Source organism: Colius striatus, chromosome 7 (assembly GCF_028858725.1).
Source record: "Colius striatus isolate bColStr4 chromosome 7, bColStr4.1.hap1, whole genome shotgun sequence".
NCBI classification, from domain to species: Eukaryota; Metazoa; Chordata; class Aves; order Coliiformes; family Coliidae; genus Colius; species Colius striatus.
This window is the reverse complement of record NC_084765.1, coordinates 8,044,634-8,062,492: the sequence shown is the minus strand read 5'-3', so window position 1 is coordinate 8,062,492 and position 17,859 is coordinate 8,044,634. Positions and strand designations below refer to the sequence as shown.

At 41.5% G+C, this 17,859-nt stretch overlaps 1 protein-coding gene across 2 annotated transcripts in view; it reads left to right on the top strand.

Moving 5' to 3' along the window:
* CSTF3 (cleavage stimulation factor subunit 3) overlaps nt 1-17,828 on the top strand; it is a 47,090-nt gene extending 29,262 nt beyond the window's left edge. Inside the window, exons 4-21 of one of the 2 annotated variants that reach the window (XM_061999082.1) lie at nt 1,469-1,501; nt 1,868-1,965; nt 3,328-3,394; nt 3,492-3,526; nt 3,633-3,759; nt 6,575-6,652; nt 6,835-6,997; nt 7,513-7,622; nt 8,012-8,128; nt 9,231-9,305; nt 10,555-10,698; nt 10,795-10,897; nt 12,348-12,417; nt 13,702-13,897; nt 15,413-15,566; nt 15,966-16,060; nt 16,187-16,247; nt 17,170-17,828. In XM_061999082.1, the coding sequence (XP_061855066.1) occupies nt 1,469-1,501; nt 1,868-1,965; nt 3,328-3,394; nt 3,492-3,526; nt 3,633-3,759; nt 6,575-6,652; nt 6,835-6,997; nt 7,513-7,622; nt 8,012-8,128; nt 9,231-9,305; nt 10,555-10,698; nt 10,795-10,897; nt 12,348-12,417; nt 13,702-13,897; nt 15,413-15,566; nt 15,966-16,060; nt 16,187-16,247; nt 17,170-17,372 (1,929 nt within the window). In that variant the 3' untranslated portion in view covers nt 17,373-17,828. The remainder of the gene's footprint in view (nt 1-1,468; nt 1,502-1,867; nt 1,966-3,327; nt 3,395-3,491; nt 3,527-3,632; nt 3,760-6,574; nt 6,653-6,834; nt 6,998-7,512; nt 7,623-8,011; nt 8,129-9,230; nt 9,306-10,554; nt 10,699-10,794; nt 10,898-12,347; nt 12,418-13,701; nt 13,898-15,412; nt 15,567-15,965; nt 16,061-16,186; nt 16,248-17,169) is intronic. The other variant, XM_061999083.1, reaches the window with a different exon arrangement.
* Nucleotides 17,829-17,859: the final 31 nt, after the last annotated feature.

Below are 17,859 nucleotides of genomic sequence, written 5' to 3'. Positions count from 1 at the left end.
CAGTTTTCTAACTGAATAGTTTGCAAAAAGACTGTGAGAAAATTATGTGTGCAAGATGTAATTAGGCATAACTTTCTGCAAACTCGGGTTCTGTGAAATCCTGTGAACCTGGGCAGGATATCGCTCCAGTTCAAAACCCACAAGGGTCCATGTGTGGTATTAAAGTGTTTCTGCAAAACTTGTTTGAATTCTCTCTCATTTTTAATTGCTCTTGTTCAGGAGTGAGAGAAATGCTGATTGCTCTGTTAGGGCTCTCAGAGCCCTGATTTTGCACGAGTATAGAAGCTTGACAAGCAGCAGGCAGGAAAGGCAGTGCACAATGCAGTACAAGATAGATTTATTTTAGGCCTCCTGTAGATAAGTCATTTCCTATCACTTCCAATAAAAAACTCTCTTGATCTTTAGAATGAGAATGATTAAATGATATCACTAATAACCTGGTGTGAAAGTGTACTGTTTGCTGCATACTGCTGTGGTCCTTGGGGAAAAGGAAAGGCTTCCAGAACTGCTTCTGTGGCTCTCATGTTTCACACCAAAATACAAGCTGCCAATCCTTTCAGTATACAAAGAGCAATGAGATTTAACAGGGAGTTTCGGTGCTTTAAAAAACTGCAACACATCATCACAAATCCTTCTTTTATTAAAGGTTCTTTATTTCAACAGAGATAAGCATCTTCTAAAGGCATCAATTTTCCTTCTTTCTTCAGGGTGTGTCTCTACAGATTGCCTAGCTTGTTCATATAACTGCAGCTAATAAATGCATGAATGGTCTGCCCTCTACCTCTGTCTCATGCTTTTCTTTGCCCTGTTTGAAAGGCAGCCTGTTACTTGGAGGCTCTATTTCACCCTCTGCCCGTGCAGTGCGCGTGCTGTCTGAATGAAATGAGTGCCAAGATGTGAGTGTGGTTTGGTCCCTCTTGGAAAGGGGGCATGAGGGCTGGGGGCACCTATTGAGAACCAGGTTCCCCGTGGTTTTGTGCCTTTACTCAGCATCAGCATACTCAGGTATAAACCTGAGAAAGAAATATTAAAATATAGTACACTTATTAGCCTATTAGTTTTGTAAATATGGTATTATGCCATTCATTTACTAAACTCTGATCTAGAGGCTTTGTTACCTAAGTCAATATATGTACTTAAGGCAACAGAGCACCATGAAACAAGAGGCTAAGTCTGGGTGTCCAAACCAGAATACAGGAGAGTACCTTTACCTACTGATACCTAAACTTTGGCCATAAGGGAAGTGAAAAAATAGCATAAATAAATAAAAAATTGCGAATTTTGAGAAAACCAAGCAAAGTTCATGGTTTCTGTATGTTTAGTTAGAGTTTTGCAACGTTCTGTCATATTACAATGTGATTAGGCAGCCAAAGAAAAAACTGGATTGCTATAGTACTGTATGAAGAATATATTCCTACTACTCTAAAATAGTTTCTTAAGTGATCTGTTTTTTTCTGCTTCCCTATAGATTAAAGCAAAAAATTATGACAAAGTGGAAAAGGTGAGTCCTGTCAATATATGTAAATATATCTCTATAGCAAGAACAAGTATCTTGTGATTAGACTAAAGCTGAATGAAAAGAACTCATTGTCATTGAATGTGCTATTCAAAGACACAGATAAGACATATTGCTAAAGTGGCTGTAATCAGTGAAGTGTGCAGAGGAATTTCTCTGCTTAATTCTCTGCAGTTCCCTTGCATAGCGCGGAGATGCTTTTGTCAAGGGATGAGTAGTTTAACTTATTCTTCTAACAAATCTCAATCATAATTACAAAGAGCATTTGAATTCATACTGTATAGCTCTAAAAGTAGAAACTTAATTTCTGCATCTGGAATCCTGATCACATCTTCTTGATGTATTAAACAGTTATTTCAGCGATGCCTTATGAAGGTTTTACACATTGATTTATGGAAATGTTACCTTTCCTATGTACGAGAAACCAAGGGGAAGCTACCTAGTTACAAGTAAGTTCACTCAGAGTTGCTCTGAATTATTCTAGTTTAACGGTGAATCTATCCTTGGTTGTTGACTAAGTGCGGGGAAGAACCTAGGGGGCAAATCTGTCTGGCAATCTGATGATTGGGGAGGATAATATATAACCTGCATTTAGAAAACATTTCCTTTAAAGTTTCTTTAATTGACCTTGCTGGGTAAAATTGCTTCCTTATAACAAGGTGGGACAAGAGCAGGGCAGTAGCTGGTGTATCCATGACGGTGCCCTGCAAACGAGATTGGTGCTTGAGCCAATCTGAAACACTCTTTTTCCTTGCTGTCCTGCCCTTTAGTGTCCTGTTCAGAGTCCCCACAAACCGCAGCATTGATTCCATCTGGGTAAATAGTTCAGTAATCAGAGAAGGTTTCATAATGGATAAAAAGGCCAAAAATACCCTGGGTGTCAAAATTTGGGAGTGTTTTCATCCCATTTCAGTTACCACATTTTGCTTGTTTATAATCCCATGGACTCACTGTAATGCTTTTTCTTCCTGTTCGAGGTTTCGAAGAATATCAGTACCTTTCAGTATCTGTAAACTGCTTCTCTTCCAGCCCATCTATTATTTCTTTGTACTATAATTGCCCAGATAACTAATTGATTACCAGGGAAAAAACCTTCCACATGTATTTATTTTTACAAGACTGCTTTCTAACAATTTTAAAAGTGTCAGCCCCTCTTCCTCACACACCAATCTTTTCAGCTAATTTAACTTTCCTCTATTTTTCCTGTTAATATGATCAAGGAGGTAGTAAGGTACTAAAAGATGTGATTCTGTCAGGAAACTGGGAGAAGAGTATGAGACACAAAAAGCTGTTTTCATTGAAACTTGAACAAAAAAATAGTCTGTAAACATCTCAAATTTGGGGGCACATTCTTTGAATTTGAGAGGAATAAGAAATTATGTGAAAGATTTTGACTCATTTCCACACAAGGGAGCTACTCCTAATTACCCCAGCCTTTTGGTGCATTTGGAGAATTACAACAAGGTTTGAAGAATTCTGAGGGGGGTGGGGGAAGAAACCATGGGTACCTCTGTCAGCTATTTTACATGGTATACTTGGTTTTCCACTTACTTTAGGCAGGAGGGGCCAGGAACTGTTAGCATGCTAGATTGCCACCAACAGATTTAAACAAACAAACAAAAAACCTAAATGTAGAATTTAAAGCTATTGGAATCAGAGGAAGTTTGATTCCAGTTTTTACCCTCAGTTGCTGAATGATACTTTTATCTCAATGTTTGGTTAGAATTTGCTGCACAAAAGAATTCTCTGAAATAAAGAATGAAAATACTAAGCTTTTGCTCTATGGTCTTTGTGGTTTGTTTTTTCCTCAGAGAAAAAATGGCTCAGGCATATGATTTTGCTCTGGATAAGATTGGCATGGAAATCATGTCATACCAGGTATGTTTTTTTAAATCAAAACATGTTTTATTTCTAACTTTATAACAAGTACAACTAAACATTGGTTTCATTATCTGTAATATTTTTTCTCATATAGATTTGGGTGGATTACATCAATTTTTTGAAAGGCGTGTAAGTACCTTAAAAGAATTTTTTTAAGCTCAGTTACTGTGATGTTGATGTTCATACCAGTTATGATCTGTAACAGCTGACATTAATCTCTCTCCCCACTATTTAGAGAAGCAGTAGGATCTTACGCAGAAAACCAGAGGATAACAGCTGTCCGTAGGGTTTACCAGCGTGGTTGCGTGAATCCAATGATTAACATAGAGCAGCTCTGGAGAGATTATAACAAATACGAAGAGGTAATCAAGAACATGATATTTGTTTGTGACACTAAGAAGGGAATTATATAATCAAATATGGTACCCAAACTGTACCCACTAACTATGTGTAAAAGATGACCAGCATTATACACACATTTTGCGTGTGCAGCATGTACCAAGACCTATGGCAAAACTCTACAGGTACCCAAGTGATTTTTTAAATCTATTTTAAAGACTTTCTATATGATACACTTAACTGTCCCATTTCCCAGTTGACCCAGTGGATTTGCTAGTGAATTGGAAACCCCTGTCATCACTGATGGAGAATACATTTGATGAAGCTAGAGCAGATCAGCTGGCAATGAGGGCTTGCTTCCCCAGGGAGGCACTCACTTCCCTTCAGTTGTAGTGGAATAGGTTAAAATGGCATTCAGCTATGATGGTTTGGACTTCCTTCACAGTATTAAGGAATATAGTCTCATGTACATATAAAATGCTCCTCACCGTCTTTCACCTGAAGCCATTACAGCATCAGTTTGGGTGAGTCTGCTACTACACTGTCATCAGCAAGTGTAACCTCCACTTATTGGCCTTGCAAGCTAATTTGCAACTGCGCCTTTATAGCATATTTGTAAACACATTTGGAAACAGCTTGTTAACCTACCCCAGTCAGCAGAGGTGAGAATGCAGGACGAAGGTAGACGCCCTGTGCTCAGCACTGTCATGGAGGGATACTCCTACAGCACTCTCCCTTGTCCTGCCTGCTATGCCCAGGTTTTGCAGGTGTCTGCATGTTATAGGTCAGCTGTGCAATAAGCAGGAAAGAAGAGACAACTTCTCTTTTCTTGTTGCTAATTAGGCAAGTTGTAGGTTTGATGACCTCTGCCATTAATAGGGCTACTGTGCTTAGGCAGCCACAAGCATGCACTTTCACAGCTCCTCACCCCTTTGGTGTTCAGGGACACCACAAAGAGCCTTCTGAGCACTAGGGAAGATGCCCAACAACACACCTTCTCATGTGTAGAAAAAGCCCCAGTATGACTTCCTGTAAAGCTCTTCTTCTCCTCCCACACAGCCAATGAAGGCTGTCAGTGCTGGTTCCTACTGCTTTCATTATTACAAAGGGAGACTGTCAAAACAACAGCTGAAACCTGTCCTGTGTTTGTTCTGTACCTTCTTCTAGCTGAGGCAGCTCTGGCTGACACCTGCAACACAAAACTAATACTTTGGGCTGTTCAGAGTTTCTGGAAGCTGAGAGCTAGCACTCTGCTCTGCTTAGACACTGGTGTCTCTGCCCTGTGCTCTGGCCTTGAGGGAAAGGGCTGCTGCTTATGGATGTCATGGCACAGGGAAAGAAATGCTTCTCACCAGAAAGGCGCATGGAGGGGGAAGCAATGACCCACATCAGTAGCCCAACAACAGAGAGATCGTGTGCAGGTCTTAATATGAGAGGTTACTGGCTATTTGCTGCAATTTAAATACTCTTAAGCTTTCCTTTAGCTCAGTTGGTAGCCACCAGGCAGCAATATTGGCCTGGCAATCACCAACATCTCTAATTAAACCAATGGTGAAAAGTGGTGACAACCCAAGTGAGGCAGAGAAGTGATAGCCTTTGGCTCCCACAGCTGCACCTTGCAAGGCTGGGAGTGCATCTGGGAGAACATGCCACATCCTCAGCCTGGTCCTGGGTTTGATGGGGCGCTGCTGGTTTTGTGTGGCTATCCCAGACAGCACTCTGTGCAGGCTCAGATGGTGCCTTGCTCCTGCAGTGAGGCAGTACCCAGCTAAGGTGCCTGTGTGGAACAGGACTGAAAGCTGTGCTCGCCTTCCTCAGAGTCCTGACCAGTCATACCAGCAAAACCCACCTGGACACAGGCGTGACAAAAGCAAGGGTATCACCCTGCCCTAAGAGCAGGTTTTAGAGGCTTTGTCTGTGCGTGGGAGCCTGTGCTTGGTCCCGTGTTGCTGCTGTTGAGATATGGGTTGTACCCAGGGCCCGGCTCTTGCCCAGGAACGCATGCTCAGGCCCATGTTGCTGCTACTGAGGTGCGAGTTGTATCCAAGCCCTGGCTTTTGCCCGGGAGCCTATGCTCAGGCCCCCAATGCTGCTGTTGAAGTGTGCATTGTGCCTGGGGCCCAGCTCTTGCCCTGGAGCCCATGCTTAGGCCCCTGTTGCTGCTGTTGAGGTGTGGGTTGTGCCTGGGGCCCAGTTCTTGCCCAGCAGCATGGTGGGGCCTCCACACAGGCCTGCCGGGTTGTCACTGCAGTCACAGCTCACAGGTCTCTCAGACGATGAAGGCACAAGTCTGGCAGGGTGTGTGTTGAACACAACCTCTTTTAAAAGCTGTCAGTTACTTTGGGAACAGAGAAGGCAGAGCTTTGAGCTTGGAGGTCAATCTCTGTTACTTCTTGTCCAAGAAAATGGAATTGCTCATCTGCTGCCTCAGCCCTCACACAGTGAGCAGCAGGCAGCAGCGAGGCAAGGAGCTGTGACTGACTAGGCATTGGCCGTGAGCCGAAAGGAAAAATGTAAATCACCAATACATTCTTTTTGCCTTCTCCCCAGCAGGTTCCTGTAAAGTTCATTGTATTGTGTTGTTAAAAGCTGTAAGTGATTAAAAGTATACTGAGGTCTTTCAGGTCAGTCAGTTTTTGGTAGTGAGTTTATTCTTTGAGAAGTTCTTGCTTTTTATTAGGAGAAATACACAGTAATTCTTGAGACCAGTATTTTAAAATAACTGTCAGTCTTGCTCACTTTTGCACCTCCTTTCAAGCTTCTTTCTCTATACAATGAGATTCAATATTTCCAAAGTGAAATTGCATATTTCCAATTCCTCTTTCTACCCTTCTCCAGGGCATCAATATTCACTTAGCCAAGAAGATGATTGAAGACAGAAGTAGAGATTATATGAATGCACGACGTGTAGCAAAGGTACAACTTTCTGTGACTTTGTTCTGCTAAATTCTAAAAACTAGCATTAAATTTGGTTCTTACTTCAAATAAAAGTATGTGTTAGACTAATAAGGCTGATACACTTAACTATTTGTATCAGTTTTATAAAGCATAACCTAAAGTAAGTGTTTAATGGGCTTAAAACATTGCTTCCATTTCAGGAATATGAGACAGTGATGAAAGGTCTGGACCGCAACGCTCCCTCTGTCCCCCCACAAAATACCCCCCAGGAGGCTCAGCAGGTAGACATGTGGAAGAAATATATTCAGTGGGAAAAGAGCAATCCTCTGCGTACAGAAGATCAAACTCTCATAACAAAAAGAGGTAATCTGATATTGTGCTAGGGAGTGTAGAATTGTATTTCTTAGTTCCATTCATGACCTCCAGCATAAGTAATGATGTGATTTAGTGTTCGGTCATCATGCTGGAGCAGAAGTTGACCAAATTTATTGAGTTTTTTTAAAACTACTATTTAGTTTTTGCTCAAGCCAAGGTGGAAATAGTACATGGATTTGAGGGACAGTGCTATAGTTGTGTGCCACTGAACTTTCATTGGAGGTCAGGAAACAGTGGATCACAGCCTGATTTTATGACTGATGTTCTTGAATGAGTTCTGCTTCTTCCTTTGTGGAAGAGGCATGTTTGAGTTGCTTGTTACAATTCATAAAGTTCCTGGCAATATAACAGAACTGCAGTTGTGATCATTGTGTTCAAAGCAAATGAATGTTAATATTGTCTGATTAATTTGCTAGGGGTTTTTTATTTCATATTTCTGTTGTACAAGACAGGATCATTTCTGTGTTAATATATGTAGAATATTTCTTATTTTCCTCCCCCAGTTATGTTTGCCTATGAGCAATGCCTTTTGGTTCTGGGACATCACCCAGATATCTGGTATGAAGCTGCACAGTACCTTGAGCAATCTAGCAAACTGCTAGCTGAAAAAGGGGTAAGTGGGTTTTCTTTCTTATTTCATTGCTTTGACTTGATGTACTGTTAGTTTTTACTCAATGCTGAAGAACCAAGGAAAGGGATGTGAAAAATATTTAGCACCATAAATTGTGTCATGTTCAGAATTTAAAAACTGGGGCTATTTTAAGAAATAAAAATATTTGCACTTGAGATAAGAGTGATGAAAAAACTGTATCAGGGTTGGCCAGTTATTTGAGGGAGTATTTTGGCCAGATTTTGTGATTTCTTAAGTACTGAGATGATTATCTCATTGTTGGAGAACTGCATGGAAATTCACTAGGACTTTTCACACACAGAAGATATTCCATATTCCATTCATTGTCACAGATGCTGAACAATTACATTATCATACTTATTTTATAACAGGACATGAACAATGCAAAACTTTTCAGTGATGAAGCTGCTAATATTTATGAAAGAGCGATCAGCACTTTATTAAAGAAGAATATGCTTCTTTATTTTGCATATGCAGATTATGAAGAGGTGAGCAAAAATAGTGATGTACTGCTTTTAAACCCCAAAGGGATCCCCCATCAATAATGTCAGTTATTTGAATTGTACTAGATACGCAGAATTCTGTAGAATTACTTTACTGATTCTTCTAGCCTCAGCCTCATTCAGTGATTCTAATCCTGAGCTTACAAAACAGAGAGGAAAAGCCCAGGCCATGAGTTACAACATTTTTGAAAATGTACTGTCTTTCCACTTAAATGTTGACTGTATTTTTCAAACTGTTACAAAGTTGAAAGACTGATAGGTTTGCATTGACTGGAGCATCAGCTTCTTCCATGTTAAAATGGGGATGAAGAACATCTGTCCTATCCAGTACTTGGTGGGGTTCATATTTCTGTTTGTCAGGGGATGGGAGGCTGCCTGCAGTGCAGCTGTCTGGAGACTTCTCTTCACCAGGGCTGCACAGCCTCCACAGGGAGGGATGCCCGGGCAGTGGGTGGGTTTGTACAAGAACCATCAGGAATACAGGCTGTGTCCCACTGAGCAGATAAGGACTGTGGAGTCCTCTGCAGAATACGTTTTGCCCACTTGACGCAACACGTAAGAGTCTTTGCAGGAAGATCCTGAGGACAAGAGACAAATAAACCCTTTGCCCTCAAAAGGAAAAGCTTTCCTTGACTTGGAGAGCAGCCTCTTGTATCCTAAGCGTGCTGGCCATTTAGGTTTTCTAAGGTTGCACAGTACTTCTTGGAGGGCAGCAGCTGGCAGGGAACAGAGTGGATTATTTGAAACTCATAGGCTGGAGAGGGAAGAAGGTGGGTTTCCTAGCTGTCTGCACATTACTTTTAGACAAAGGGAACAGTCTTTTTATTCCAAACACCCCCAGTGGCAGCTCTGATGCAGTATTGCTTAGAAAAAGATTTCAGAGATTCTTGAAAAACATATGTAAGCACTAGTGAGAAATTAATGTGGGAAGTAAATGACTGCACAAGATGGAAAATGTGTCTGAGTAAAGGGACTGACATAAGAAATAGAAAAATTGTAGTTTTCTTCCCAGTTGTGTTTTTGCATTCTCTCAGGCCACTTGTAACAGTATTACCAAGCAGTCTGCATTTCCTTTGTGTTCACTTAGAGTCGAATGAAGTATGAGAAAGTACACAGCATATACAACCGACTCCTGGCGATTGAGGACATTGATCCCACTCTGGTAAGAGGATCTGTGATATTGAGTTTTTCCACACCTGCATGGAGAGTCACCTGAGTACACACAAAGAATGGGGAAGCACGGGTGATTGAGCAGGTGCACATGACAGAATCAGATTAAAATTTCAGCAAGGTGGATAACTGTAGCCTTTAATCCACTTAGATACACTAAGTCACGCATACTTTTCTCCTCTATTTTGGAAAATCTTTAAAAAGAGCAATGAAGAGCAAGATATTGAAGATTTGATGACACAGCTCATCACAACTGGCGTGTGTTTTGTTGGCTCAACTAAAATAGCACTTTGCCTCCCCTGAACTGATGAAAAGCATGTTGCCTTTGCTCATTGTTCTCCCTATGCAGAAATACAGCATACTGTGTACATGTGGTATGCAAAGACATTTGTGATACACCCTGCAAGTATCAAAGAGTATTGTCGTACATCTGCTTAAGTTGTATGGTAAACAACCTTGTCTGTAGTGCCAGCTGTGCTAGCACTGAACAAATGGTATGAGAAGGGAACCTGCCCTCAAAAGGTTAATGTAGTTCGTAAATAGACACACAAAGAATGAGAGGGAAGGAGGAGGTTTGAAGTCTAAATGAAACAACAGGGCAGTGTCAGAGGAAAGGTGTTAGTTTACTGACATGTTCTAGTAATTAAACACAGATCATAATACTTCCCAACACATTTTCTGAGAAACCACATACCGCTTCTTCCTATTTGAGGAGTGCTGTTATTTGTGATGTAGGAAAGTTAGATCCCAAAGAAATGCAAATCACAAATTGACCACTCTATTCAGTAGCAGGTTCATGATTGTATGAACATTTGCAGAGAGGATGATTTCTGTCTTGGATTGTATAATGTGCAGCAGAATGCTTCATCAGGCCGTTCAACTGTTCTTTAGACTTGTGGATCCCTTATCTTTCCTGGAAAGTTGCCATTTTTACTGTAAGCCTCTAGTTCTCTGAAATCACCAGCTTAAGTAAATTACATTCATCTACTTGAAACATCTGGGTATTAATTAGTAGCATTTCAAAGGATCATTCTTAGGTATACTCTGGGTTTTTTTTACCTGAGCTTTGCCTCAGTTTTTATAGCAAAACACCACAGAGGCACAACACAGTCTTGTTTCTGTTATGACTTGGTAGCTGTATTTTGTGTAAAAAAAAATTTCAGTTATAACCAAAAACTTTTATGACAACTTAGTATGCTTTCTTAGCACTGCTACTATCTAAATATCAATATGCACCTTAGGTTTATATCCAATATATGAAATTTGCAAGGCGAGCAGAAGGCATAAAATCTGGAAGAATGATATTTAAGAAAGCGAGAGAGGATGCCCGGACCCGCCATCACGTCTATGTTACAGCAGCTTTAATGGAGTATTATTGTAGTAAGGTAATCATAGATGCTCAATTTGATACTACAGAAGGGTCAGGAAGGTGCGTAGCTGACTGAAGCAAGTAACGCTATGGTTTGTTTTAATATTTGCAGGATAAGTCTGTGGCCTTTAAGATTTTTGAGCTAGGGCTGAAAAAATATGGGGACATTCCAGAATATGTGCTGGCATATATCGACTACCTGTCTCACCTTAACGGTAAGCTCTGAGCTTGGAGGTCCAAGGAAGCATCAGTCTGCCTTCTCTGTTAGTTTACATTCACGCCACCTTCTTTGTACTTTCCTTTGAATTCCTTTTGAAGAGCAGTGAAACCTCCTCATGAAACTCAGCAATTTGAAACCAAAACCTGCTGTTTTGTCCTTCCTGCAGTTCTGGAAGGAACAGGGATGTTAGATCTTGGTCCTACTCAAAAGGGGAGAGTGAACTTTCCAAACTCTGCCTCAGTTGCATGGCAGCAGTTTGACAGCATCTGTGGTGAACAGAAGGGAGTACAGTGAGCAATCTGCATCCCCAGGAGAGAGAGCTATGGGAGGTTGAAATCTGCATGAGAGGAGTGATGGATTAGTTGGTCTCTGTGGGAATCAAGGGCTGATGGGGGCTTTTGTGTGGAACTGTCCTGGTCCATGTTTCATGGGGAATTAGAGGAGAGGGAGATGAGCACTTCATCCCCAGCTCTTCGCTGCCCAGTGCTGTCTTTAGGTACTTCCAGTATGCAGTACTGCAGCTCAGTATTTGTAGCCTAACACCACAGAGGTGTAACATAAGCTGGGGTGGAGTATGAGTTGCTGGTGTGAGGGGTGGCTGTGGTGGGCCATGCTGATGGGTCTTCTCAACCTCCCAGTGCATTCTGGAGGCATCAGGCATGTGCATCTCTCAGACGACAGTCCTCTTTCTCAGGCTCTGGAAGTTTAAGCAGATTTAGAGCTTTTTTTTCCTCCCATAAGCTGTAAACAGAGAGAATTTTTTCAAGTCAAAGTATATTTAATTTGCAAGGAATTCTTTTAGGTCTACATGAATTTTGCAAGGCCTTTCCATAGATTGCCATCAGAAAAAAATATCTTAACACTTGCTAATGTGTTGCTCTGTCTTAGCTGATCCCTGAAGTCCTGTCAGTGTAAGATCTGGTAAAATATACAGCAAGAGAGACAGGGCAGATGCCCCGAGCAAAACACCACTCCATTCCCCCAGCTAGCAACGCACAAAGGCTGACTGCTCTTTGGGAACCAGATCTAATAACTTTGGGAGGATTTTGAAGAATCTTCCTCTGATTTAAAGGGGAAACAATGAATCAAAAGGCCAAATTTAAAATTACTGTGATGTGCTGTTGAGATGTGCTGTTGAGATAGCTAAAGAAAATGGAAAAAAGCAGATCCCAAAGAGGTGCCAGGCAATAACTGTGCTGTTATAAAAGAGACTGTATGAAGGTTGGTTTATTGCTATCAACAAAAATAGACTTTACCAATGTTAAATTCTACTGTGAATTTAGTATTTCAAAGTTTTATGTAGGCATTCAGCTTCTCTTCCTACTTACTGGAATTCAGTTTAATTCAATGTGCACATTTCTTTGAATGGAGATGATTTTCAATTGTCTTTAATATATTTTACTCAGTGTGATTTTTTTTCCCCTTTTTTCTTTCTCTTTTTAAAGAGGACAATAACACAAGAGTTTTGTTTGAACGTGTTTTAACTTCAGGGAGCCTTCCACCTGAAAAATCTGGGTATGTCTGCAAAAGCAGTTTCACTACACTAAAAAAGATACGTAACCCCTTTCAGCTACAAACATCCCAAAGACATTAGAAAAAAAATGAACAGCAAGACAAAATCAGGTACAGATGCTCCTTCTCCTCTTCAAGCTAAACCAGCAACACCTGGGACAGATTTGTAAAAGTCCCTCTCCTGCTCACAGTGAAATTTATTAATGCCTCGACTTCAAAACCTCATTGACAGGGGATTGTTATGGACAGAGCACATAAGGGACTCGGGGTTTGAGCAGGTGCTGTGGCCAGTGACACACACTGCTACCAACCAGGTGCTTGAGACAGATGGGGAGGGGGAGTTGGCGATGGCTTTCAGGAGCAGTGCGTTAGGGAGGTGAGTCAGGAATTTACTGAGGAGAAGGCTGAACAACTCCCAGCCAACAGAAAATAAAACAGGGCAAGAACCAGCAAAGACTTGGATTAACCACTCACTGCTACATTTTCATTACTACTTTTCAATCTTTCTCTGAAAAAAATGCTTTGCAGTCCGAGCTCTCACCATTGTTACTCTCGTAGACAATAAGGCATCACACCATTCTATGATACCATTCTATGAAAACCAGGAAGTCAAACACCACACTGCTGTGCATAGTCATTCTGTGCTTTAATTCTCATCTTCCCTGACAAGTATTTTTATGGAATAATTGAAAAACTGAATCTTCTTCAAAGGTGAACTCCAAAGCTGAAATGGAAGTTGAATCAAGTCTGGAAATATTGTCAGTGTTGTTTATGTTACAGATGAGATTTTCCACAGAGAAATAAGCGGTACCTGTAACTACATGTCATTTAGGCTGTGTAAAATTCTGAGGTGCTGCCTGTTGTGCCACAGGGTATTGCTCTGGCCTGCTAAGAGTATGCCAGTCCATGCAGATGAAGTAAATCCCCACTGTGTTGAAAAGTCCTTCACGTATCAGGACCAGAGTGAAATTCTGTGTAGCATGATGTGTAAAGTCTATTTGTGCATCTTACACTGATGGTAGAAGCTCACCTCCATGCTGAAGTCATTTACACCAGTAACCTTTTCCTCTCCAGCACTGAGCCCTTCACTAGACTGAGAGAGCTTTTTACAGAAACATGTCAGGCACAGGGAGGGTAATGCATGTCATAGATGCATCTAAAGCAAAGAACAGAAATGGTCATGTCCTCCCATATTCCCTCCCTTGAATCTCCTCTCGCGTATTTAATTGGGTTGTGATCTGTAGCTCTTTTCCTTCAGCAACCGTCTATTTATCTGTTCTTTTACAGGGAAATCTGGGCTCGTTTTTTAGCCTTTGAAAGTAACATTGGTGATCTAGCCAGTATACTCAAAGTGGAAAAACGGAGGTTTACAGCCTTCAAGGAAGAATATGAGGGTAAAGAAACAGCTCTGCTGGTGGATAGGTATAAGTTCATGGATTTGTACCCTTGCTCTGCTAGTGAGCTGAAGGCCCTCGGTTATAAGGTAAGTGCATAAGAACACTTGATTTTACTGTTGTTCCTTTCAGTCCTGACAAACTCCAGCAATTCCTTGTTTAGGACCTGCCTTACACTTTTTTCCTTGCTAGCAAAGCAGGTAAAACAGGCCTGGCTCCTTCTTGTCTTGTTGGGCAGCAAAGTGCCAGCCACTGTGTGCCAGGGGCAGAAAGGAGCAAGGAGCATGACTAATAGATGCAGCTTCATGTTTACCTCTGATCTTCCCATGGAAAGGGTGATGTGTTAATGTCCTCACCACTCAGCTACAGGCCTCCACTGCAGGCTTCAACCCCAGCTCCTTCAAAACCTAAAATGCTTGTGGAAGTTTGTAGAATCAGGTCACCTGTATGGAACATCACTGCTACCCTTCCACTCCCGTTGGCAGAACTCCACTCACTTCAGAGAGAACCAGATCAAGCCAGACATACTGGAGGCCCAGTGATGGCTGCAAATGGCTGAGGGGAGTTCTCTCCTCTCCTGAGACCAGCAGCTGCCTGTGGTTTTTCAGTTGTTTATTATGGCTCAGGGGCTTTGGTGCTGCTACTCAGAATTTAAAGTCTGGGCCAGACACCTGTGTCTGGTGATCTCTCATTTCATTTCTGACCACGTGTATTTTAACTACTGTTTTAGCCCTGCAGAAGACCATAACATTTTGGAAAGCCCTTAGAACAGAATAAAATGTTGTGTTTTTTGAAGTATGATATACAATAAGCTGCCATAGAAGCAGAAGCAGCTCTGTTGGAGGAACTGCTGTTTCCTACTCATGTGAATGGGAAGAGAGGTTTCAATTCACAGCTCAAAAATAGTGTCTCTGCTTCCATTTATTTCTTACACAGAAAAGGAATTCATGAAAAATACAGAAGCCATCAAAGTCAGCAATGCAGCTGAATGGTTGGCCTTCACCCAGCTGTAAAATAACCTCACAGGTGCAAATAAGAGTCCCATTGAACCACTGAATACTCTTTAACGCAATGGGGACAAAGTTATTTGGAGTCTGAGGTGTGTTTACAGTAGAGGTGATCTGTGCATGAGGCGGTGTGTGGTTCTGCCTCATCTCTTCAGGCTGATTTCTTTTGCTTGTAACATGCCAACAGATAATCTGAAGTGAAGCGGCGCTTTGCACACCTGCTGCCTGCCTTATGCCTTATTGCTTCTCCAACCAAAGCAGTCCAGGGAATGAAATGAGGGAGAAATGGTGGTGCTGAAGGCCTAGTGGTCTGCACCTGTTCACCTAAATCCTTTTAACTTTAAAAAAGGAGCTGCTCAGAAATGACAAATCCAGTCCCATTTGATAACAAAAGAAAGTGTTCCCCCTCCCTGCAGGACTGAAATGTTTGATGAAAGCGTGCAAGTTTTGTCCAGATGGTCTTCTAAGGGGACATCTGAAATTATAATGATGACAACGTGAGAATAAGTGACTGGTCTAGAGAGATGTTTTGTTCTGTAATTTAAAAGAGCAGTGTGATCCTTGCCAAGTTCAGTCCTCTCTCCTTGGCTTTCACAGGACGTCTCCCGTGCCAAGCTGGCAGCTATAATTCCTGACCCTGTGGTTGCACCTTCCATTGTGCCTGTTCTCAAAGATGAAGTAGACAGAAAACCTGAATACCCCAAACCAGACACTCAACAAATGATTCCGTTTCAGCCGAGACACTTAGCACGTAAGTCAGATGGTCTGTTGCAAGGGGTTGGATTTCACCCAGCGGCGAGCCATGAGCTGTGTGTTTAGCAAACCTGATCAAAGAGACTTCCCTGGGCTTCAGTCCTCTAAGCATGTACTTACTTTTTTGGCTGTTCTTTAATTGGATTGCTAAAGGCATATATATTTTACTTTAATGCTAAGGTCACATGGAAATAAGTACAAGTAGTCTGGGGTCTGGTAAATGGTAATAAGCTGTTACACACACTGCTTATAGACTTGGGATCACTGACTAAACAATGTGGCATCAGCAGAGGTAGAAGTGACAGGGTAGTAATTACTTGCGCCAAATAGCAACGCTGCAAAAGCAATTCAAGTCTAGCTGTCTTACGCTGGCTTCATGCAGTTTTTCTTCCCACAGCTCCAGGTTTACATCCCGTCCCAGGTGGGGTATTTCCTGTTCCACCAGCAGCGGTGGTTCTCATGAAGCTCCTGCCACCTCCTGTTTGTTTTCAGGTTTGTTTTAAGGAATTCTGGCAACTTCAGAAAGTTGCAGAAGCCATTCTGTTTTAACGCACCTGCAGTATGTATAATTCCATTGAAAATAACCTAATATACTCCTCTTTTTTGGTAACAAATCAGGGTCCCTTTGTTCAAGTGGATGAGCTCATGGAGATATTTAGAAGATGCAAACTGCCAGACAGTAAGTTATTTGTTTGCTCTGGAGTCTGTGATAGTGCGTCACGTGACTTTGTTTTACATATAGATATTGACATCTAAAATCCAGACCTCATTTACAGCTGTGTAATTATTATTTAGGAGCATCCTGGTGAATTGGCTGTGTGTATAGGTTGTAATCTACATTGAGATGTTTGTACATTTCACTGCGGGGAGGGAGATCAACAGAGGCTGCTCCTTCAGTACCATTTTGGGGGTAACCATTAAAAGAAAGGAATGAAAGTTTTCCGAATATCCTTTCAAAGCAGCAGGATGTTATTTCCAGTGGCATGGCAGCTGTGACATTAACTGACAAGTTTACAGTACAGGGAGTTCCCTGGTTGGTGTAACTGTGTGTGCACATTGTTGTGGTGCTTCATAGCGATTCCAGAGCAGTTTTCTGAGCTCCCACAACCAAGGCAGAGTTCTGAAACAGAAAACCAGGACAGATCCCTGCTCCAGGCTTCACATAAACTAGAGCAGATGATAACGTGCTGCTTTTCACCTCCCCTGTTGGGGAGCAAATGATCAGAAAGAAAGGCAGGATTTCACTTCTTTTTGATTGAAAATTAAGCATTTGTTTAAATTACAGATGGTATTTTTGAAGCTTCCTCTGTTGGTAAGCAGAAACTGCCTTGCTCTGCATTCTGATGAGTCATGAACCAGTCATACAGTCTCCCCAACAGGCTTTACTGTTTTATGAAGATTGCAAATGACCTCAGTACTTGGGTAAAGGGAGGTCCCAAGCTGAAGCAGCAGCATTTCATTGATAATTAGTGTTTGCCACAGCTTAGAGTGTGGGGCAGCTGAGACTTAAGATTTGCAGGATTTGTTTACTGTTCCACAGCGTATCTATCAGGGAACTTCTTAGTTTCACAAATTAAATGATTCCTTTTCTCTTTCTAAAGCTGTTGATGAAGCTGTACGAATAATTACCGGAGGCCTTCCTGAAATAGCTGTGGAAGGCAATGGACCTGTGGAGAACAATGCGATGCTCAATAAGGCTGTGAAGAGACCACACGAAGATTCTGATGACGATGAGGAGAAGGGGTCTGTAGTTCCCCCCGTACACGACATTTACAGAGCACGACAGCAAAAGAGAATCCGGTGAAACAAGTCTGGAGTTGTACTGTGACAGACAAAGACTTGCATTGAGTCCATCAGTCTCTTAAAAGTCAAGCATTTACAAGGGACAGCTGCAAACAAAAGAAATCTTGAAAATGGTTTTGTTACTGTGGTGCCTCTTCTCCCCTATGGTTCTTGATCCGAAAACAGCCAGAGAAACCTTAGAATGTGCTCTGAACAAAACTAGGTTTTCAAAACCAAAAGTGCAAAATGTCCAAACTGCATTTTGTCCCTCAAGGGTGTTCATGTTTACCACTTGAAATCTTGTGGGTTTTCAACAGTTTTATTTTAAAAACTGGATGGCTTATACTTGTGAAGCATTTTTAATTCACATTTTCTGGAAAACAGTTGTTCTCAGTTTGTTCATGTAGTGTCCTGCCTTATTGTTCGTTTTTATTTATGGCAGAATGTATTAAATCTGTTTTGTAGTTGAAAATGGGAAAAAAACACATTCCTTTAAAATAAAAGGATAT